This window comes from Chrysemys picta, chromosome 5, assembly GCF_011386835.1.
Source record: "Chrysemys picta bellii isolate R12L10 chromosome 5, ASM1138683v2, whole genome shotgun sequence".
NCBI classification, from domain to species: domain Eukaryota; kingdom Metazoa; phylum Chordata; order Testudines; family Emydidae; genus Chrysemys; species Chrysemys picta.
In genome coordinates, this window is record NC_088795.1 from 57515243 (window position 1) to 57537654 (window position 22412).

Genomic DNA, 22412 nt, shown 5'->3' on the forward strand with positions numbered 1-22412 from the left:
TTTAAGGATATTTATTTTGTCTATTTTGACATATGAGGTTGACAACTTGCATTTTGATAGTTATAAAGCTTTCCTTTTTGAATCCCAACATCTACACTCACTAAATAATTATTGTCTGACAACCTCTCCATAATTCCTTACAATTGTGAAAATTTAAATTGATAAAATTGAAAAAATGCTTAAAAATACACCATGATATTATCACTTGAAATTATTACATATATTATATATATATATATAAAATTCTGCTAAACCTACCATAGGTGATGGGTGGAGCCAATTAGATGCATGTGAGACTCTCACAATGACATCTCATCCTTTCAAAATTTAAAGATTTTCATATTTCTATTCCAATTTTCCAAAAAAAATGGGAAAAAATAGTTCAGTTTTGCAGTGTTTATACAAAATTAAGACTATTTTTCTGTCAAGGCTCAGAGAGCACTTTCAGCCATGTGGCACAAATGGTAATATTTACATAGCTAATAATATCTTACATTAATATGCCAGAACACATTTTAGAAGAAAAATTATTAAAGAAACATCCTAAATGTACATTACTAGTTTTCCAATATACTTCACCTTGTTTATTTCTCAAAGCCAGTGACTAAGGCCAGAAGAACTGGAATGAAAAATCCTCCAGGTTCAAATTCAGCTCAATTGAGTATATGCATGCAGCTCCTCTGAACTTCATTCTGCCTTATATAGAATTTGGCCCAACGATTTCACTGTGCCTGTAACTGAGCTGTCTAGGCAGCGCCCCCTTGTGGCTTATCAGGGCACGATGTCCCCCATGCAGGTACCTGATAATTGTGTGTCACCCCTCACAGACTTGGTGCTGTGATGCCTTTGCCCTCTAGCTAAGGAACACTGAAGTCCTACAGCTTCTTGGGTGTTAATGTCCAAAACAAAAAAAGGAAAATAGCAAGCTAAAAATCAGTGTCATGCTAGAATGCATCAGCAGGACTCTATCCTTCTGCTCTGGGCTTGTCTCTGTGCAGTGAATCCTTTACTGTCCATCTTCCTAGGCCTAGTTACCCCATCCAGCAAATGTCTCATCCGGGTACCAAGCTATTTGAGGCTTTTGGCTGGAACCAGGTGTCCCTTGTTGAGGGTGTAGGAGAACTTTGCTAGCCTTCCTGGTCAGCCTTGAACTGGACTAGGTCTCCTCCTTTAACTCCCCTCTCCTTGCCCGACAATGGCTGCAGGTGTAGCAGGACTGGGACAACTGGGTCCACAGGTTTTCCTTAACCCTCTTGTTGCCTATCTGCCCCACCAAAGCAGATCTTAGGGACTTCTGTACTTGTAGTAGAGTGCTGTTTTAGTTAGATATTTCTACAGTTTTAGCAGCAAAACAGTTTGTTTGTGAAATATCATTGCAGTTTATCATGCAATGCATTTCTGATATGCTTCATCAAAAAATCCAAGATAGCAATGTAGGTTAGTGTGCAGACTCACCAGCCAGGGATGGAAAAATGAAGTCCCAACTACAGGTCTGTTCATATCACCTTCCTCAGGGCTTGCTTTACTCCTAAAACATGAACTCAAAACCAGAACAAATCAACTCAAACTACTGGATAAGAACTACCCAAGGTTGTCTGGCTTCGAGGGGAGAGCACACACCCTTTAGTAGCCCTTCCTGCCAGCTCTCCCATCTGCTGCCCCTGCCTAAGAAGCAGGAAGTTTTATAACTTCTTTTTCGTCCATCTCTCAATGAGAGGATGTCTGCCAAGGGGGTTCGGTTCGCTGATAGGTTTTTAAGTGGCTGAGGACCCAATTCTTGCCCTGCAGATTTTCCCACAGAAGTCCTGGGTGTAATCTTAGAGGAGACAGAGTTGTTGGCTGGAGTGTTGTGCCCTTTCTTTCCTCCTTTGTTGCTTCTCTGTCTCATGAGCATGTCTGTTCTCCTCAAAGTGAGCTGTGGCTCGGTGTATGGTGTGGTGCCACTGTATTCTGTTCCTCGCCGAGTCTTCCCAGTTTGTTGAGTTGATGCCTCCCTTTTTAAGATGTACTTTCAGTATGTCTTTGAACTGACTTCCTATAAGTCACAGACTTGCTTCTAGTCATATGCCTGGTAACTACTGCTCCCAGCTTTAAAGCACCCAAGAGCCATAATGGACACATTGTATACATGTACCCTAAAGCTCAGTGGCCTCATAAAAAATAACTAAATAAAATTCAAAATGAATATTCAAATGTGAGATCACTAAGAAGGCATGCGTCAACTTTTTAATTCATACATCCCTCTAAAAGAGAAAAGGCAAAAACTTTCATTAAGAGCTGGAATAAGTCTCTGTCCTAAACAGCTGTGCAGGGAAATAAAGGGGGTAAGGCCCAACTGCACCCCATGCATGCTCACCACATAGGATTTAGCTGAGTTCAGGCTCGGGGAGGAGAACAGGAGTTATGTAGCCAATATTCCTAGGAGGGTGAGGAGACGTGACAAATAGCAGGGAGAAGGCAGATCCATGGCTCAGCCCCCCTCCCTCCCTTCCATCCCCCCCCCATATATCAGGCAGAAAAGCTAGCAGGATATAATGGTGGGCTGAGGAGAGAGAGAGAGAGATTATGCTGGGCCTGGTAGTGGGCTGACGTCATATACTTCCCCTGCGCAAAACAGGAGTAATAGAGAATTTATTACTCAGAGGTGTCTCTAAGTCAGTTTCTTTCCAGAGCAACTCTTGGAATGAGAGAGCCCCATGCTGCTCCTTACACAGCTCTGCGAATAATCTCTCAATCTAGCTTTTAGCTAATGAAGTATTAAAGGACTACTACACATTTAGTTCCTCTATATACATTGGGCTGCCTTTGCGTATTTGTTTGTAAAGTGGAGATATATTATTTATTTGATCTTCTTAGTAAAATAAGCTATATATACACTACTTCCCATAAACACAGGAGAAAGTAGCATACAAAACAGACAATTGCTTTGCCTAAAATGGAAGAGCTGTGTTGGTATCTGAGGTTTAAGTTAATAGAATCAAAGCTGTATATTTCTGTTCTGAAGAAAAATTGAGAAAGTCAGTGATGATAACTTAATGGAACATTTCTGAAAAAATATAAAGGGATCTTCGAAAAATGCCGTAAGCAGAATTACAGGATTATGATACATGTCTTCTTAGCAGAAACTCTGGAGACTTTGATATGAATAACTGAAGGAATTTCCTTTGTGGGTTGCCTGTTTTGCCCTTTTCCCATCAGCCAAGTACATTTTATACCCATATCTTCATGTCATTTTGCCTCAGATATTGTTTATGTACTAGTTTATTTCTTGTAAAGAATATAAATAACAGCATAAAATTTACAAGAGGCAAGGTCCTGATCTAAAGCCACATACGTGTTTTATATTCAGTGAATCAGATCCTCAGCTGATATAAGTAAGGATAGCTTCACTGAAGTCAGTGGAGCTACATCTATTGACTCTATCTGAGAATCTGGCCCTGAAGATGAGTCTGAAATTATTTGCCATAATCCTACAATATCTGCATAATTCAGAAAGAGCTCTAACAAAACTTGGAGTTGTACTATACAAGAATAATTATAATATGGGTACTATATTAGTTCTGTACGTTGATAATGGACAAAATTTCAGTAGATTCAATAGCACTGGGTGCTATCCTGCAAAAAAAAAATAGGTGCACATTTAGTAACTATTTGTGTAAGCATCCCCATTGGCTAGTCACATGTCTTTTCAGGACTGGGCTTTTGGATTCAAGTACATCACAGATAATGCCAGCTTTTTGACATATCTCACAAATAACATGCTATACACATGCTAATATGCTGTGTATTTTTTCTAAATAAAAATAAAAATAATTACATAGAAAATTCAATTGTCCTCAGAAGTTATTGTACCAAATTAGATTCAATCTTTCAACTATAAAATAGTATGATTTTAGTCTCTTCTATCACAGCATTGATCCACCAACAAAGTCCAGTATCATCACAGTGTTCTGTATTCTGGGAATAGTTTTATAAGATGATTGTAATAGTTTGTGCTTGCGTATGGTTAGGTGGTTGGCCCTTGAATTGTCTTTATATATCATTTCCTTTTTATAAAGACTTAGTTGTTGGATTTGTGGTTTCAGTACTGAAGTAACAGTGATTGAATTGCACCTTGTAGGCACTGCTCCCTGTTGTGTAGATACAAAGTCTGCTATAGCTTTCCAGCATGTAGAGGGTACTACATAAACTCCCCAGTGTTCAGGGAGTACTTAAGAGAATACTGCACAGATTCCCCTCAGTGGAAAAGAATGTATTGGCCTTCTTGGGCTGGTTAACATATCTCACACAATAGCCTGAGCATATGTATACAACTGTGCTTGAACGCTGCACTGAGGTTCAAGAGGGCAGGGATTGTATACATATTAAATGACAGAAAACGTCATTAACACAGAGTTAAGTTGCCTGATGATAGCTTGTGAACATTGAGATAGCTTCCAGAACATTGAGTTCAGCAAAACTCACATATATGAAAACCAGGAAATGCAGAGTTAAGGTACAGGCCCAAGAAACCTTTCTCAGTCCCTTTGGAGCTTGCAATAGTCACTGGGAATTCTGCATGCACTCCAGCTGCATTGACTGTGTTAAGTGTAGCTTTACTGAATAGTACAGAAATAAGCTGGAGCAGCTTGGAAGCTTGATATGAGTTAGTTGAAGGGCTGTCGCTGGAGGGCGGGAGGAGTGAGCCCCTCTCCTTGAGCTCTGTATATGTGAAAGGAAAAGTGCATGTGTACTTTGAGAGAATCAGTATACCTCATTTTGTCACTGCATTGTGTATGCTGTGTCACTATCAGGACACTGAGGTCTTCCTGCCATGGGGATTGTCAGCAGTTAGTTGGGAGATGAGCTTGATCTGTGAATTTAACTAAGGGTAAGTGAAAGTAGTGTTTGATGGTGTCGTGTGCATATTGGTGAAGGGGTTGTATAAGGGTTTGAAGGCGTTGTAAAATTTAGCAGCTATGTTTTTTTTCTGTGAATTAGGCTAAGTGTATGAGTGGAGAGCGCTCCTGTTCAGTACAGGGCAAAAGAAGAGTGTGAGCATGTGTTGTGCGCTAGGGAATTTCTCAAAGAGAGCGGAGTTAAAGTTGCATGGAAGTGCCTCAATTATGTATTTCCTGGTTTAAGTTTGAGTTTTGCTGAATTCAACTTTCTGGAAGACCATGAGCTAACCGTGTGCAATCTTAACTCTGTATTAATGAAACTTTTTGACATTTAATTTCCTAGGGGTTTTTTTTAACAGAAAGAGAAATGTTGTTGGTAGGGGTTAGTGATCATTTAAACAGTTGTAATTATCATGTCAATGTGCAGTTCAGAAGCTCTTGTGGATGGGTAATGATAATACCTAGTTCTTACATAGAGCTTTTCATCAGTAGATGTCAAGGAGGGAATTTTCATTATTCCGCATATAGAGATGGGGAAACTGAGACACAGAAAGACATGACTTGGCCAAAGTTATCCAGCAGGCCAGTGGCAGAGCCAGGAATAAAGCCCAGGTTTTCTGAATCCCAGTCCACGGTTCTCTCCACTAGGCCACACCATTCCCATGTGATTCCTAAGCATCCCACTCCTCACACAAGGTGCATGGTCTATATCCCAAGAACTTGATGGCTTTATTACAGGGTGATTACAGTAACTTTAAGCATGTGAGAGAAGATTGCTGTGTCTCTCTCCTCCTCCCCACAACATTTAGCCTCCCTCCCCTGCCACTATTTCCAGATCACCTCCAGTTCCTGTCCATTAGCACTTTAGAAGCCATGTGTGCACAAAAAAGTTGGTAAATCTGTGAATTTTAAGAAAAGCTGGGGTGCTATATCTCAGGAACCTCTTGCTCAAATGTCCCCCAATTTAGGTCACTAATCCTACCCCGCCCCCTCATAAAGCACAGCAAATTTCAAGACAATCAGATATGCATGAAGATTTTGGAATATTTAGAAAAATTTTCCTTTAAACAGAAAAATCTTCTCAATATTAACTGTAGCAAAACTAGTGCTTCTCTGTAGTATTTGTTAAATTAATCATCAGCAATTGCCTTACTACATATGCAAACCCCCAGTATAGGATGGTCCTGAAAACATGGGAGGCTCTGAGAGGTGATAGCCTCAGAATGAGAACACCCCGTGCAGATGAATACAGGCCTCAAAAAATAGCTCCGAGATGCGTGAACTGCTCCATTCATACAAGTGGGTGTTCCCGTCCCCATCCAGGAGAGCCTGTGATGCCAGTTTGTTTCAATTTTCCAGAATCAGGGTGGAGAGGCCATTGTAAAAAGGGAGGGAGGTGCTCTGGAAGCTGTGGCTGGCTGGTCAATTTTTCTGAATACCAAGAGTGGAACCTGGAAATCTCAGTTTCTGATTTCAGTGTAAAAATATGTTGTTGACGACACTCTGTTCTCTCTAAGGAATTGCACCATAGATTGATTTTACAGACCATCCTGTGGCTGTGAAATGCACAAGGGGAAAACATGTTTCTTTTGGGAAGTGTCCTGTCATGAAACCTTGGAGACTTTACTAATGGTATTGCTAGGGTGACCAGACAGCAAATGTGAAAAATCAGGACGGGAGTGGGGGGTAATAGGAGCCTATATAAGAAAAAGACCCAAAAATCGGGACTGTCCCTATAAAATCGGGACATCTGGTCACCCTAGGTATTGCAAAAGCAGAATTCATTTGACAGTGGGCCTTAAAACTTAGGTCGACAGAGCTTCGGCGATCAAGGGTATAAAAAATCCACACCCCTGAGCGCTGTAGCTACGCCGTCAGAACCCCAGTGTAAACACAGCTCCACCAATGAAAGAATTATTCCATTGACCTAGCTACCATCGCTCAAGGAGGTGGGGTTCCAACAGTGACAGGGAAATCCCTTCTGTTGCTATAGGCTACATCGACACTAGTGGGTTATGCTGGCAATAGCTACAGTGCTGTAGATGCGTCCCGGTTGTGGAGACGTGGCCTGTGTTATGGAGAGTCAGAACACCCGGAGGGATACTGAGCCTGATTCTCCACTATCTTGAGTGCCATTTTGATCTGTTAGCTTTATACTCCACTTTGCACAGACTATATAACATGCAAAGCATTGGAAGATCAGGCCCAGTGAGTCTGATTTTTATCGCATGCCCATGTACATCAGAAGTAACTCCATTAAAGTCAATAGGTCCACAAGTCCCATGCAAAGGCCTAGTTTTCGACACACCAATTTTTGTTCATTAATTTTCAGTCACACGTTTTTGTTTTTTGTTTGTTTGTTTATCAATCATGATCTTAACACAGTCCTTGAGTTATACCAATAGGCCTTTCTGTTTGGACAGATTCAGGATTTCTGTCTGTTTTTTTCCCACTTATTTATGACATTCTTTATTAAAAATAATTTGACCTCGTGATAAATTCCTAAGCAGACAAAAAGTTGTACATGAGGGTGACAAGCACCCTTGTGCCTATTATTCACCAGTCCTTCTGTCATTCACATTCTCATACCCTCCTTCCCAATATCCCTTCCCTCCCACTCCACCTAGCCCCTAAGCCCTCTCCTATCCACCCATTTCCATTTATCCCACTTCCCGTAATCACCCCATCCCTCTCTGCACCCAAACCCTTCTCCCCCTATTCCCACCTACTTTTCTACCCTTAATCACCCTCCCCTTCCAGTGAAAATTTGTATGTGTAATTATTCTCTTTTCAAAAACAGTTTCAGCACATTATAAGTATTCTGCTGTACTCAGATTACATCTTCCCCGGACAAAAACTCCACCACCACCACTTTGACAGAGATTAATTGCAGCAAGACACCTCTTTCTTTTATTTCAAATTGCTGCCTAAGGTTGGATTGAACTCCAGTGGCTAGCTGGTACTCAGGTTCCATAAGCATAACATTCTCCCTTGAACTATTCAGATTTTGTGGGTTGTAAATGACTTTCAACGCCCTTAGTGTCACTCTCTGCACATGCACAGTGTTATCCATTTGGCATGTGAGCCTTAGAACTGCTTTTTTATTTTTTAATTAAATTAATGGAGATATCCTATCCCCTAGAACTGGAAGAGACCTTGAAAGGTCATCAAGTCCAGCCCCCTGCCTTCACTAACAGAACCAAGTACTGATTTTGCCCCACATCCCTCAAGAATTGAACTCACAATCCTGGATTTAGCAGGCCAGTGCTCAAACCACTGAGCTATCCCTCCCGCATGTAGTTACATGCTTGCCATGTAACTAACCAGAGAACCAAATTCTTTGGCTAATAAAGTTGTAATTTGATTTCCCCCAAGGCCTAGTGGGTGGTATGTACTCTGTTGGGGTAACTCTCGAGCATTTAAGACTGTGGTGTGATGATCTCATCTCTGATTTGATCTCTATCTGTGCACAAAAAGACATTGCCAAAACATGTCAACTTTAAAAAAGAATGGGGTAGGGGGTTCGGAGGTGAGTGTATTTCGGGAACCAGTTGGTCAAAAGGTCCAAAGTTTATATCAGTAACTTAACCCCATGGCCCCATGAAGCATGCCAAATTTCAAGGCAATCTGAGTAACCCTGAGAATTTTAGAGCACTTTGAGTCAAATTTTAAACAAAAAGCTGGTCTTAACCTTAAATGTAGCGGAGGTAGTGCTCCATTATAATGATGCTATATAAATAATAATTATTATACATTCAATTATACATTGTCTTCTATGGCAAGCCATCACCTGGCTATTTAATGGTCTTATTCTAGTTCTACTTATCCAGGCACTACATTTTTGGATATGCACAAGATGTCCCCCTGTTGAAAGGAGTGGACTTGTATTAACTAACACATTATTTTCTCTGCAGAGTTGGAAACAGAAATCACTCTTCTTGCCATGAGACATGCTGTTTTTCTCACCCCCCTACTGAATCTTTGTAGTAGCTTTTGTTTTATTTCTATAAGGCCATGTCTACACTACGAGAGTAGTTCGATTTTACTTAAATTGAATTTTTGGAATCGATATTGCAAAGTCGAACGTGTGTGTCCACACTAAGGACAGTAATTCGACTTTGTGAGTCCACACTAACGGTGAAAGCGTCGACATTCGAAGCGGTGCACTGTGGTCAGCTATCCCACAGTTCCCGCAGTCCCCGCTGCCCATTGGAATTCTGGGTGTAGCCCCAAAAGCCTTCTGGGTAAAAAAAATGTGCCCAGGGTGCTTTTGGGTAACTGTCGTCATCCGTCCATCACTCCCGCCCTCCCTCCCTGAAAGCGCCGGCGGGAAATCAGTTCGCGCACTTTTCTAGTCAGTGACAGCGCGGACACCACAGCACTGCGAGCATGGAGCACGCTGCGACCATCGCTGCATTTGTGGCCGCTCTCAACGCCTCGCAGCTTATCATACACCTTTCCCTGAGGCAGATGCAGATAAGTCAGGCGAGGAGGCTACGGCACCGCGGTGAGGGTCTGAAGTCTGAGAGTAGCACAGACCTCTCAGAAAGCACGGGACCCAGTGCTGAGGACATCACGGTGGCAATGGGTCATGTTGATGCCGTGGAACGGCGATTCTGGGCACGGGAAACAAGCACTGAGTGGTGGGACCGCATAGTGCTGCAGGTCTGGGATGAATCCCAGTGGCTGCGAAACTTTCACATGCGGAAGGGAATTTTCCTGGAACTTTGTGAGTTGCTGTCCCCTGCCCTGAAGCGCAATGACACCCGGATGCGAGCAGCCCTGACTGTCCAGAAGCGAGTGGCGATAGCCCTCTGGAAGCTTGCAACGCCAGACAGCTACCGGTCAGTCGCGAACCAGTTTGGGGTGGGCAAATCTACCGTGGGGGTTGTTGTGATGCAAGTAGCCAAGGCAATTGTTGATGTACTGCTGCCAAAGACAGTGACCCTGGGAAACGTGGAGGCAATCATAGATGGCTTCACAGCAATGGGATTCCCAAACTGCGGTGGGGCCATAGATGGAACTCACATCCCTATCCTGGCACCGGACCACCAGGCCAGCCAGTACATTAACAGAAAGGGCTACTTTTCCATGGTGCTGCAAGCACTGGTGGACCACAGGGGACGTTTTACCAACATCTACGTCGGATGGCCGGGCAAGGTTCATGACGCTCATGTTTTCAGGAACTCTGGTCTGTTTAGACGGCTGCAGCAAGGTATTTACTTCCCGGACCACAAAATAACTGTTGGGGATGTGGAGATGCCTATAGTCATCCTCGGGGACCCAGCCTACCCGCTAATGCCCTGGCTCATGAAGCCCTATACTGGCGCCCTGGACAGTGAAAAAGAACTCTTCAACTACCGGCTGAGCAAGTGCAGAATGGTGGTGGAGTGTGCTTTTGGCCGTCTCAAGGGGAGATGGAGAAGCTTACTGACTCGCTGTGATCTCAGCGAAACCAATATCCCCATTGTTATAGCAGCTGGCTGTGTGCTCCACAATCTCTGTGAGAGCAAGGGGGAGATCTTTATGGCGGGGTGGGAGGTTGAGGCAAATAGCCTGGCTTCTGATTACGCACAGCCAGACAGCCGGGCGATTAGAAGAGACCAGCGGGACGCGCTGTGCATCCGGGAGGCTTTGAAAGCTAGGTTCCTGAGTGAGCAGGGTAACCTGTGACTTTTAAGTTTGTGTACAGAGAAGATGAACCTGCCCCCGTGTCTTTACCCAGTTAATGTTGACTATCCTCTCCAGTTACATACCCCGTTCACCCCCTTCCAACACACGTTTCGAAATAAAATCACTTCTACTTTGTTAATGAACACCGTTTCCTTTACTACTGTTTTCGCGGGAATGTTTTAAAACTGGGACGCAGACTGTGTTGGGGAGGGGGTGTAGTGTAGTGACGCAAATGAAGCTTCTAAACTCAAGGATTGACAGGCTCCGCTGTGGTGGGATGCTTCTTTCAACGGAGCCTGTCACCCCTCCTGATCGGGACTGTGTGTATGGGGGGGATATGTGACTTTGTGGCAGGGGGAGGACGGTTACAGATCTCCTGCTGCGTGGCTCTGTGATCCTGCATAAGGTCCGCCGCTTACGATCTGTAACTGCCCTCCCCCGCCACAAAGTCACAGAGCAACCCACCCACCACCACATAACACGAAAACCACCTCCCAGACTGACCAGGGTAACTAGTAACTGCACTGTGTATGTGCCCTGCTGCTGTACCTGCCCCCGCCTATGTACCCTGCCAAAGGTGACTGTCCTGTCCAATTACCAACCGCCTTTCCCCTCCTCCTCCAAAAGAACATGATGGAAACAGTAGTTAACAAAAACGTATTTTTGATTATCAACTACACATGGAACTGGGAGGTGAAACTTGGACGGGGGCTTGTGTCAGGCGGGAAGGAAAAAACTTTTCAAATTTTGGGGAATGAGAGCCTTCTGCTACTAGTGCTTTCTGCAGGGGTGGAGTGAGAGTTACCACGGACTCTGCCGCCCCTCCTTCTTTGGACTTTGGGTGAGGTGGGTATGGCACTTGGTGGCGGGGGAGGGCGGTTAGAGATAGACTGCAGCGGGGCTCTGTCCTCCTGCCTCCGTTCCTGCAGAACATCCACAAGGCGCCGGAGCGTGTCCGTTTGCTCCCTCAGTAGTCCAAGCAGCGTTTGAGTCGCCTGCTGGTCTTCCTGCCGCCACCTCTCCTCCCGATCCATGTTTGATTGGTGCATTTGGGACAAGTTCTCCCGCCACTGGGTCTGCTGTGCTGCCTGGGCTCGGGAGCAGGCCAGAAGCTCCGAGAACATGTCCTCCCGTGTCCTCTTCTTCCTACGCCTAATCTGCGCTAGCCTCTGGGAGTGTGATGCCAGGCTAGGTTGTGAGACAGTCGCAGATGTGGCTGTGGGAACGGGAAAAAGGGAGTGAATTCCTCAGAAAGATAAATGTAGTTGTGAACAAAGAACATAGTCTTTCTCTGTGAACAAGACCATGCACAGCACCTATCACATGCGCACTCAGCACAAGGTCGAATTCTCGGCCTTCGCATTCAGTGCCTGGGGTCTTGCACAGCACATTTGAGAAGCGGGGCAGCACAACGGAATTTCTGTTGCAGGCAGACATGGTAAGCCGTAGACTTGTGGCAGCTTAAAACTTTAATATTAGCACTGGCCTCATTTCACATTGAAAGCAATGTCAGTCCCTGCTGCCAGCAATCCGGCAAGCATGAACTCTGCCCCGTCCCACCCCCTCGCGGCTGTCCCCGGGAACGATCCCTGTAGCCTGCCCCTCTCCCACCTCCACCGCGTGGCTGCAAACCAGCCGTTACAGTTCTGTAAAGGAACGGGCAAGCAGTCCCAACACTAACATTCCCCTACCTAATTCAAAGCAGGTCACCATGAGCGACATCACCCTGATGAGGATCTCTGACAGCGAGAAAGAGAGAATGCTCCGGGAAAGCCTCCAAAGACCAGGGCCGTATGCCGCCCTGCTGTGCAGAGCAATGATTCCCGAGTACTTGATTGTCTCGTGGCGCGGCAACGTGTCGTACTACGGAGGACCCAATAAGGCCGCTCTCCCCAGGAACCTCATGCAATGGCTTTCCAATTACCTCCAGGAGAGCTTCATCGAGATGTCCCAGGAGGATTTCTGCTCTATCCCCGGACATATAGACCGCATTTTACTGTAGCTGCAGTAGCAGGGACTAAACAGTAGAGCGGCTTGGGCAGGACAATCATGCAAAACCGGACATTGCTAGATTTTTTGTTCAAAACTTGCACTGCCCATGACTGAACCGTTAAGCGCCTAGGGCAAAGTAATCATGAACAACCCATTCTTTTAATTGTTAAAATTCCAGTTCTGTTAAAAATAAATGTTTATATGTTTACAACACTTACTGGCTGATCCTTCCCCAGATTCTGTGTCCGGGGTAATGGCTGGGGACGGTTGGTAGGGGATCTCTGTAAGGGTGATGAAGAGATCCTGGCTGTCGGGGAAATCAGCGTTGTGAGCGCTGCCGACTGCCTCGTCCTCCTCATCTCCTTCCTCATCTTCCCCGTCCCCTAACATGTCCGAGGAACCGGCCGTGGACAATATCCCATCCTCAGAGTCCATGGTCAGTGGTGGGGTAGTGGTGGCGGCCGCACCGAGGATGGAATGCAGTGCCTCGTAGAAACAGGATGTCTGGGGATGGGATCCGGAGCGTCCGTTTGCCTCTTTGGTCTTCTGGTAGCCTTGTCTCAGCTCCTTGATTTTCACGCGGCACTGCGTTGCATCCCGGCTGTATCCTCTCTCTGACATGTCTTTAGAGATCTTCTCATAGATCTTTGCATTCCGTTTCTTGGAGCGCAGCTCGGAAAGCACGGACTCATCGCCCCACACAGCGATGAGATCCAAGACTTCCCGATCAGTCCATGCTGGGGCCCTCTTTCTATTCTGAGATTGCACGGCCATCACTGCAGGAGAGCTCTGCATCCTTGCCAGTGCTGCTGAGCTCACCACGATGTCCAGACAGGAAATGAGATTCAAACTGGCCAGACAGGAAAAGGAATTCAAATTCAAATTTTCCCAGGGCTTTTCCTGTGTGGCTGGTCAGAGCATCCGAGCTCGTACTGCTGTCCAGAGCGTCAACAGAGTGGTGCACTGTGGGATAGCTCCCGGAGCTATTAGATTCGATTTCCATCCACACCTAGCCTAATTCAACATGGACATGTCGAATTTAGCGCTACTCCCCTCGTCGGGGAGGAGTACAGAAGTCGAATTAAAGAGACCTCTATGTCGAACTAAATAGCATCGCAGTGTGGACGGGTGCAGGGTTAATTCGATGTAACGGCGCTAAATTCGACATAAACGCCTAGTGTAGACCAGGCCTAAGTCAACTTAATACTCAGTACTAAACCTAATGAGAAACACAAATGTATTAATACAAGGGGGTTTATCGTGTACATTTTAGAAATGTTGGGGTTTACTTCCATGTTGAGGAAAAATCTTCCGCATGGTACACCCTTCTAACCCGAGCAAAAAACAGACACACAAATACATATCAAGATCTGGGATGGGCTGAAACCTGTAAATTGTTTGTCTAGGTCAGGGGTCGGCAACCTTTCAGAAATGGTGTGCCGAGTCTTCATTTATTCACTCTAATTTAAGGATTCACGTGCCAGTAATACATTTTAACGTTTTTAGAAGGTCTCGTTCTATAAGTCTATAATATATAACTAAACTATTGTTGTATGTAAAGTAATAAGGTTTTAAAAATGTTTAAGAAACTTCATTTAAAATTAAATTAAAATGCAGAGGCCCCCGGAGATGAGGCCAGGACCTGGGCAGTGTGAGTGCCACTGAAAATCAGCTTGCGTGCCGCCTTCGGCACGTGTGCCATAGGTTGCCTACCCCTGGTCTAGCTCCTCACATGCGGGCTATGTCTAAATCATTCTGATTCTTGCTGTGTGACATCTTTAAGATATGGATTTTCCTATCCATCCTCACAACTAAAACTCTCATTCAGACTCTCATCATCTCATGTCTTGATTACAGCAACCATCCTTCTCTCTGGCCTTGACAAATACAACCCTGCGCCACTCGTATCCATTCAGAATGCTGCTACAAAGATCATTTTTCTAGCCTGTTGCTTTAACAATGTCACCCCTATTTTTGAATCCCTCCACTGGCTCCCCCTTCTCTATCACATCAAACATAAGCTGTTTGTATTCACTTTACAGGCCCTTCACAGTCAATTGCCACCCTACCAATCATCTATCAGTCACTATTTAGCTGTGGATGCTAGTCTCTGACCTGCCCATGAGGCCAGCCTCCACTGCTCACTTATTAAATTTTCAAACAAACCTCTTCAGACTTTCGCCCATGCTGCCCCGCATGCTGGGGAGCCGCTCCCTCAGAACGTCCACAAAGCTCATTATCCACCTTCAAATCCCTCCTCAAAACTCTCCTTTGCTGCAATGCCTTCAAAAAAATTGACTCAGTTAGCCCACTGGTGTCCAGTGACCACTGCCTAGCATGCTGAAGAATATTGTCTCATTGTTTCCTGGTACTCCCCATCTGTCCAAATGCACCTGTTGTCTCTTGTCTTATACCTAGATTGTAAGCTCTTTGGGGCACAGGCTGTCATTTTGTTCTGTGTTTGTACAGTGCCTAGCACAATAGTCCATGACTAGGACTCCTAGATACTATGGTAATACAAATAATAAACCATAATAATAATGGAATGGGAGTGGAAGGGAACGGAGGAGATGCATACTCTCCCTGCTCTGAGTAAGTACTGCATTAGTCATCAGGGAGGAACTACACAGATAAGGGGAAAGCACATGCACAGACGTGATTATCTGAAAATCACTCTTATCTGTTTGTTTCTTGATATTAGAAGGTATAACCGAGACATTGCCTTTCCAGTACTGGATAAAACCACAAGTACTGGGAATTAATTCTTCCCAGCAAGAGGACCAAAATTAGGAAAATGAAAAAAAAATTGTAAATGAATAGGCATGTCATATGACAAATTGAGACAAGCTACCAAGTCTGTAGCTGCAGGGATCTCAAGCTGGGAAGAGCAAGGGGTAAGAAGTTCAAATGGTGATAATCAATCAATAAACATACTGATGGGCTCCAGACACTTCACAAATATTTCTGACCCCTTGTACAAGCATGTCTCTGTGAAGTCATAAATTTAGTGCCGCCTTGCTTTATAAACATTTGATCCACTGACCCATTCCTTTCAATCTAGGGTTCTGCAAAATTGGCATCCTGTCTGCCACAAGTCTTGTAAAGCTGTGGGAGATTCCTGGCAGAATAAATGTGTAAGCATAGTTATTTCCAGGTCTGGAAATTAAGTAACTGGCAGTTTCCCAAATGGGGGCATAACAATCAGGTTAGGAGAACAGCATGATGTCTTCTTGACTTCTCCCATCCCTCTAGCCCTTATAAACCTACTTTTGCTGCTCTGCAGGGTACAGCACTAAACAGGTGAGCAAGTCCTTTGCTACCTAGTGCAACATATGGAATAGCCAAGGCTCTATTGACACATTAGAAGTGGTATGTTTTGAGCTGGCTGATCCTGTGGATGTGTACTGGATAATCTTGATATTTCAGTACAAAATCAGTCCTACAGTAAATAATCCTTTCCCTGTAATTGTAGGAGCACGGACCCTTCTTTTGCCCTCTTTCATCTACTGTAAAACACTAAACTTCCTTACTGGCTCTCTAACATCTATGGATGAGTGGAAGAGCTGAAGTAAGTCACCTATTCTCCAACAAGTATGAATACATTTCAGGTTTTCATTTATTGTAAAGTTTATAACAGGATAATGACATAAAAAGAGAGTCTGACTTCAATCAAAAGATTATTTTCTAAAACATTTTTTGGAATAAAGTGTGATATTTCCGTCACCTGGGATGAAAACTTGGCTCCATTGAAGTCAATGGAGTTTTCTCATTGATTTCAAAAGAGGCCATGATTTCACCCTGGTATTTTTCAGATTTTTGTTCAGTGGAGAAGGTGTTAAAACTAAAATGCTGCTTCTATTTAATATATTTTCAAATGCACTAAGAAGTTAGAAGAATACCATTCCTCTCTAACAAGGGAAAAATTCTTTGCAATGTGAATTTCAAAAGAATATAAAGAGTTCTTATTAAAGGGTCTTATTCAGCACCATTGAAATTGGACCATGTCTTCCCTTCCCTCACACCCCTCTTATTACTATTATGTATTACCCTTCCTAGGATGTGTTCTATAATTGGATGCTGTCATGGATAGCTGGAAAGAGACAAATCTTTCCAATCTGATACCAGTAGGTTTTACTGAGCAAAATACAAATTCAAAGAGTAGAAGATTATCTTTTTACTCTCAAATAGTTCTTCAGATTTTACTGATTCTCAACCATTACATTAAAACATTTGAGTCTAGATAAACTTTTAACCTAATGAATCTATGGCCTGGGGTTACAGGAAACATCTGTGGAGAAACTAAGTAATTTTTATGTAAGGTTTTTTGTTTTGTTTTGTTTTGTTTTGTTTTGTTTTTAAAGCAAACGCTACGGGATTTTGGCCAGACCTAAATGCCATGTTCCTTTTTAGTATAATAATGTGAGTGGAACTGCCTCCTATTTGTCCTGCAATGTGACACAAATAAATGCAGCATGATACATCCTTGTGGTAGTTAAGAATCAGCTGAAGATTATGTGAGGAAGAAGTTTGGGTTCTGGTTCAGTGTCTAGTGACAAAGTCTGTTCAACACAAATCTGATCTGACCAACATAGGAAACATTCCCTACATTGGAAAGATAGGTTCCAGAAATACAAGAATCTTCTTAACCGGCTGCTTCCTTGTGTAAATAGCTATTTCCTGCCACCTGTCCTCTGGGAAGGCTCTGTAAACTAGTTTACAACTAAATCCTTATATTAAATTATAGAACATACCCTACTATAAACGTAAGTAAAAAAGGTGCCATCGCTCAATGGAGTAACAATTATGAAGCACTTGATATTACCTATTGCATCAATATTGGAAATCTGACCCTACAGTCCTTACTCACACAAAACTATGACTAATTCCAATGACAGTTTTGCCTAAATAAAGAGTTCATAACTGGACCCTGTTCACTTAGGGAAAGTCTACACTACAAAATTAAGTGACTTAAGTTATGTCGACAAACAGTCACCACAGTTATTAAATCGGTTTTGCATGTGCACACTATGCGCCTGGTGTCAGTGGTGCGTGTTCTCACCAGTAGCACTTGCACCAATTTAACTGTGGGGCATTGTGGGCCGGATTCTGAAGGAATGCAATGTATCTACACTGACACTGCGTCAACCTAACCACATAGACCTACGTGTTACACCTCTCGCAGAGGTGGAGTTATTAAGTCGATGTAGTGGGCGAGTTACATTGGTGGGAGCTACATTTTAGTGTAGACAATTACAGAGTTAGGCTGACGTAAACTACCTTATGCTGACCTAACTCTGTAGTGTATACCAGTGCTTAGTAAAATCAGCCAAGATTGTTTGCCTTGCTACTATAATATGTATGCCACTATTCACTGAGGAAGACTTTCTGAAGGCAGTTTTAAGTTACAGCAGTTGTTAGTAGATGTGAATTACATACATCAATTAGTTTATTAATTAGAGATATCTTTTAAGTGATTTTCTAATCAAATTATACCATTTCACAGCTTTTTACCCTTCTTGTCGTTTTCTCTAATTTGAGCTAGGAAAGAAGACCCATGGCGCTGTAAGAAGTCGGATAGCAGATATTTTACACCAGTTCTCCAGTGCAACTGCTAACTGCCTGTAAAAGCACAAAAGAATGCCACACATTAGCAGAAATTCATTATTTTGTATGCACCGATCTTATTCTGGGCACCAGCCATGTTTGGTCTCATTTTAAAACTCAGGATCAGCTTGACTTTTATTAAGTGGGTGAAAACATTAAAAAAAACCTTTCTCCTTCTTGAAATACTGCAGCTACATTAGACACAGACAGCATATTTTTAAAATGTCAACAGTTTTAACTGCTCTGTGTGTGCATGTGTGAGAACGAGATATCAGAGGTGACCGAAAAGGTAAATTCTTAACAACAGAATTCTGTTTAAATTGGCACTTATCTTAGTCTTTTGAAGACTCTCCAGGATAAACCCAGTATGTAATAGATTTTTGTGTGTGGTTAATTTAGTACTTACAATGCCACATTGACACACCTGGAGACTGAAACCCTATATTTATCCACAGAACAAGTACAGAATAGCAGTGACTGTGTAATCCCACCCACATGGATTTGTCAACAGGCCTCAACCTTGACCTGGAGGGACCACATCTAGTGATGAGAAGATTGTTCAGTTTTTATGCCCATTCAGTCCTTTGTTCTCAGCTGAGCTTGCCAACATGATTATGCCAGTTATATGTTATGTGTATGTGTCAGTTATAATTGATTTATGCAGGGCCGGCTCCAGGCACCAACTGAGCAAGCTGGTGCTTGGGGCGGCAGATTGTTGGAGGCGGAATTCTGCCCAATCCTCGGGCGGCACGGCCGCTTTTTTTGTTTGTTTGTTTGTTCTTGTTCCGCTCCGGCCACTCTGTAGGGGGCGGCGGCGCGGAGAACCAGAGCGCCCTGCAGGGTAGTCCTCTTCCTTCCCTCCCCGCCAACCGGAGCGGAGCCCTCGCAGCAGGAGGCGGCGCAGCAGGAAGGGCCGCGTGGCAGTGCCCCTGCTGTAGCCCTGGTCGCCCCCTTCTCTCTCTCTCCCGCCCGCTCTGTCCCCCTCTCCGTCCCGCTTCCCCCCTCCCCCAGCCGGTCCCCCTGCACCCGCGCTCCGGCCACGCCGCAGGTTTTTTTTTTTTTTTGCTTGGGGCGGCCAAAAAGCCAGAGCCAGCCCTGGATTTATGTAGTAGAAGCTGAGAAAACAAGTGCTGTGTGCAGGAATTTACTTGTGTGACTTTCTTTGACATTTTCTGAAGGCACTGAGGTAGATACCTGCATTCTGCCTAGTTAGTGTGGAGGTCATTCTCATTGTAGTTAAGTGGCTATTAAGGGATGGAGGCATGCTTCACCCTGATCTTACTTCCTGCTTGTTTGTGGGAGTTGCACCACCATTTTGAGTCTGTGCTTCCAATAATAAGGCATAATGTTCTTTAGCCTGCAGTAACTGTACATAGACAGTGTCTTATTGTACCCTCTGGGACTCCCTGTACAAAACTTATGAGTGCATTTGAGTGCCCTAAATGTGACTATGTATACAGTCAAGATATGTATAAAATTTAACTGAAACACCATGTGATCTCACAATTGTTACTCTTGTCTTTTATTGTGTCCTGTCTAAATTTAGGTTACAAACTCTTCTATACAGAGGTTCTGTAAAGCACTCAAACATAACAAATAATAATTAGTAGTAGTAATATGGCCACCAGTGGCACCTGATAGATGTAGATAAAGCTCCTTTAAGGTGGTTACTTGTGTTCCTTTCTTAGAGATGCCAGAGTAGAGAAGAGAAGCTTGTCCCATTCCTCAAAGGCTCTCACATGTGGAGTCCGTCAGGGATTCATCCTGTTTCCTCTCTGTTCATCCTGTTTCCTCTTTAGCATCTATGTGAAACCACCCACAACTAGTCCAGACACAGTGATCCCCTTAGTAATGCAATGACTGTGTGAAATGAGGACTTACATGAAGAGCAGCTAGCTCAAGCACAATGCAGGCCAGATGGACCCCACTTCAGTAGGAAGAAGTATTTTGAGGAACTAGCTTTTAAGATGACCTTTCCTATTATTATTGGCCCCCAGTGATCAAAGGTTTTGCTTAGCTCCTCACTGCTCTTCAGACACTGGTAGCTAGAGTGACCTTAAATACCTTACCTATTATTTACTCAGAGCCATGAGCCATGCCCATTCCTACCACAATAGACAACTTCTATCATACTGAAGCTGGGCTACTACTATTCCCTCTACTTGGGATTGAACCAAGGGCTATGCAGAAGCTATAGGTGGTGCAACAAGCTATGTTTTATCTTCTAAACAATGCCAACTAGGGTTAAAACCTGTGCTCTGCACACTGTATTAGCTGCTAAGAGAATTCTGGGACCCTTTAAAGTTTCCCAATCTCATATTCAAAGCCTTGAATAAAACAGGGCCCTTTTGTCCCTGGGACAGTCACACACTCCACTCCCCAACACACTTGCTAGTTTCTATCAGGACACTCTGGTAACCAACAGCTCCACTATGATGGTGGAGGTAGGGTTCACCATTATAGAACAAATTTCCATGGGGAAGCAGGCTGAACCTGAATTTCATCACCTTTAGAGTAAGCTACCATACACATCTGTTCAAACTAGCATTTCCTCAACATACCATGTCACACAATCCCATCAGGACATAAGGAATAAACTATCAGCTTCTATTCACTATATTTAAAAAAGTTTTTTTGTTCTCTGAGATACATTAGAGACTGTTAGTTAAATGTGCAGACAATGTTATAATAAGAACAGTTCTTCATTAAAAATAAAAAGCAACTGAGTATTTGTACCAATTAGAAAACTGTACAGACTAGTCACATGACTTCTGTGGAGGCAACAATTATTGCCACTATCTCTAGAGAGTACTTTGGCCAGACATGTTCATTAATACCACACTCATTATGTTTTGACAGTCAATAGGATATCTGTTTGATTCGTTTCTCTTTAGTCTAGCCAAATGCTAGCAACTACAATCATACAGGATTTCTTTCTATTTCTGTATAACTTGAGAGGGTATTTTTATATATGAATTTGAACAATAGGCAAGTTCTTCCAATAATCTAGTATCTTTGTACAGATCTGTATATTTAAATATACATGGATGTGAATTTAAATTCTTTAATCTAAGGGAAAGCAATAGACCATGAAAATATCTGGAAATAGAATACTGTTTAATAGAGATGGTTGAGATTTCCCAAATATAGAGCTCTTGATTATTTTTGTTGTTGTTGAAAATTCAATTTTCAATTAAAAGAAAAACAAACAAAAAAAGGATGACAAAAAGTGTGTCTAAATAGTTTGGGGATTTCAATCAGCTATATGGCTGGTAAACATTTTTTTGACAATAGAAAGATCTTGACATTTTAACATTTTTTGAAATTTCAAAAAAACAGTAAAAAATTTCAATATATTCTCTCATTTTTACTGCTCCCCCCCCCCCAACCCGCTCTATTTTTAGTATAGATTCCACAGATGGACTCAGTGTTCAAACCCAGGTCCAGGTAAAGGTTAGGCTTCAGATCTAAGGTGCAGGTTCAAGGCCAAATTGGAATTAGGGTTCTAGTCTTGATTCAATTTTACCAAAATCTTACAATCTGTTCCCATGAGATTTCACTCCTAAATGGATTAAACTCTCATGAGATTAGTGTTTCTTGTGAGATTTCCAGTCTTTTTTGCCCAAATCTCATAAGAAGTGATTTGCATGTGATTTGAGTGCCACAAAACAAGAACTAGAAAATACGAATTTTCTAAATGGATGATCAAAAATACTAGGTGCAGTTTTTGATGCAGGTATTTGAATCTGAATACTCCTGACACCTATATTCATTCAGATGCAGTCTCAGTTTTGGCCCCTCATCTATTCATGATACAGCTATGCAAATAGCAAGTTACAAATAATTCATTTAATGAATTTCATCTCTTTGTTTGCTAATTATCTATTAAAATTGTGATTTTTTTCTCAATTGATTATTCTTGTATTCTCATCTCTCGTATTCATTTTTAAATTATTGAACAGAAAATATTCTGTAAATACATATTGTCTAAAGTTCATTCACAGACTACTCAGCACACATATTCAGTATTTGAAATTCAAGCTGGTTTGATTGGACACAGATCGCAAGGTAAAAATTTCTGTTTCTTAGAATAAAGTTTCTGGCAGAAAAGCTAGAGATTACCAAAACTTTTCAACACTATTGATATAGGCAAACATTTCCATCTATAATAAATTCATTTGGCAGAATATTCATGAAATATAAATACAAAAGGGATACGAACGTGGTTGAAGTAAATTTATTTAAAAACTGAAATAACTTTGT

General features: G+C 42.9%; 2 protein-coding genes across 6 annotated transcripts in view; both read right to left on the bottom strand.

Moving 5' to 3' along the window:
• Positions 1–236: 236 nt before the first annotated feature.
• The window catches only part of LOC122173709 (uncharacterized), a 135562-nt gene continuing 113386 nt past the window's right edge, over positions 237–22412 (bottom strand). For all 5 annotated transcript variants that reach the window (XR_010601371.1, XR_010601370.1, XR_010601369.1 and 2 more), the window contains 2 exons: positions 18057–18164; positions 237–3615 (listed from right to left, as the gene is read on the bottom strand). The gene's annotated coding sequence lies outside the window, so the exon portion shown is untranslated. The remainder of the gene's footprint in view (positions 3616–18056; positions 18165–22412) is intronic.
• LOC135983648 (myb/SANT-like DNA-binding domain-containing protein 1) lies at positions 10652–13907 on the bottom strand. Its single transcript, XM_065596443.1, has 2 exons — positions 12764–13907; positions 10652–11769 (listed from the first exon to the last, which is right to left on the bottom strand). The coding sequence occupies exons 1-2, from the start codon at positions 13338–13340 to the stop codon at positions 11294–11296; spliced, it is 1053 nt and encodes a 350-aa protein (XP_065452515.1). The 5' UTR covers positions 13341–13907; the 3' UTR covers positions 10652–11293.

Bases quoted from the DNA above. Each gene is read 5' to 3' on its own strand.
- LOC135983648 (XM_065596443.1), bottom strand. From the start codon at position 13,340: ATGCAGAGCTCTCCTGCAGTGATGGCCGTGCAATCTCAGAATAGAAAG. The intron at 11,770-12,763 runs GTAAGTGTTGTA...CCGTTCCCACAG, and splicing joins ATCTGGGGAAGGATCAGCCA to CCACATCTGCGACTGTCTCA.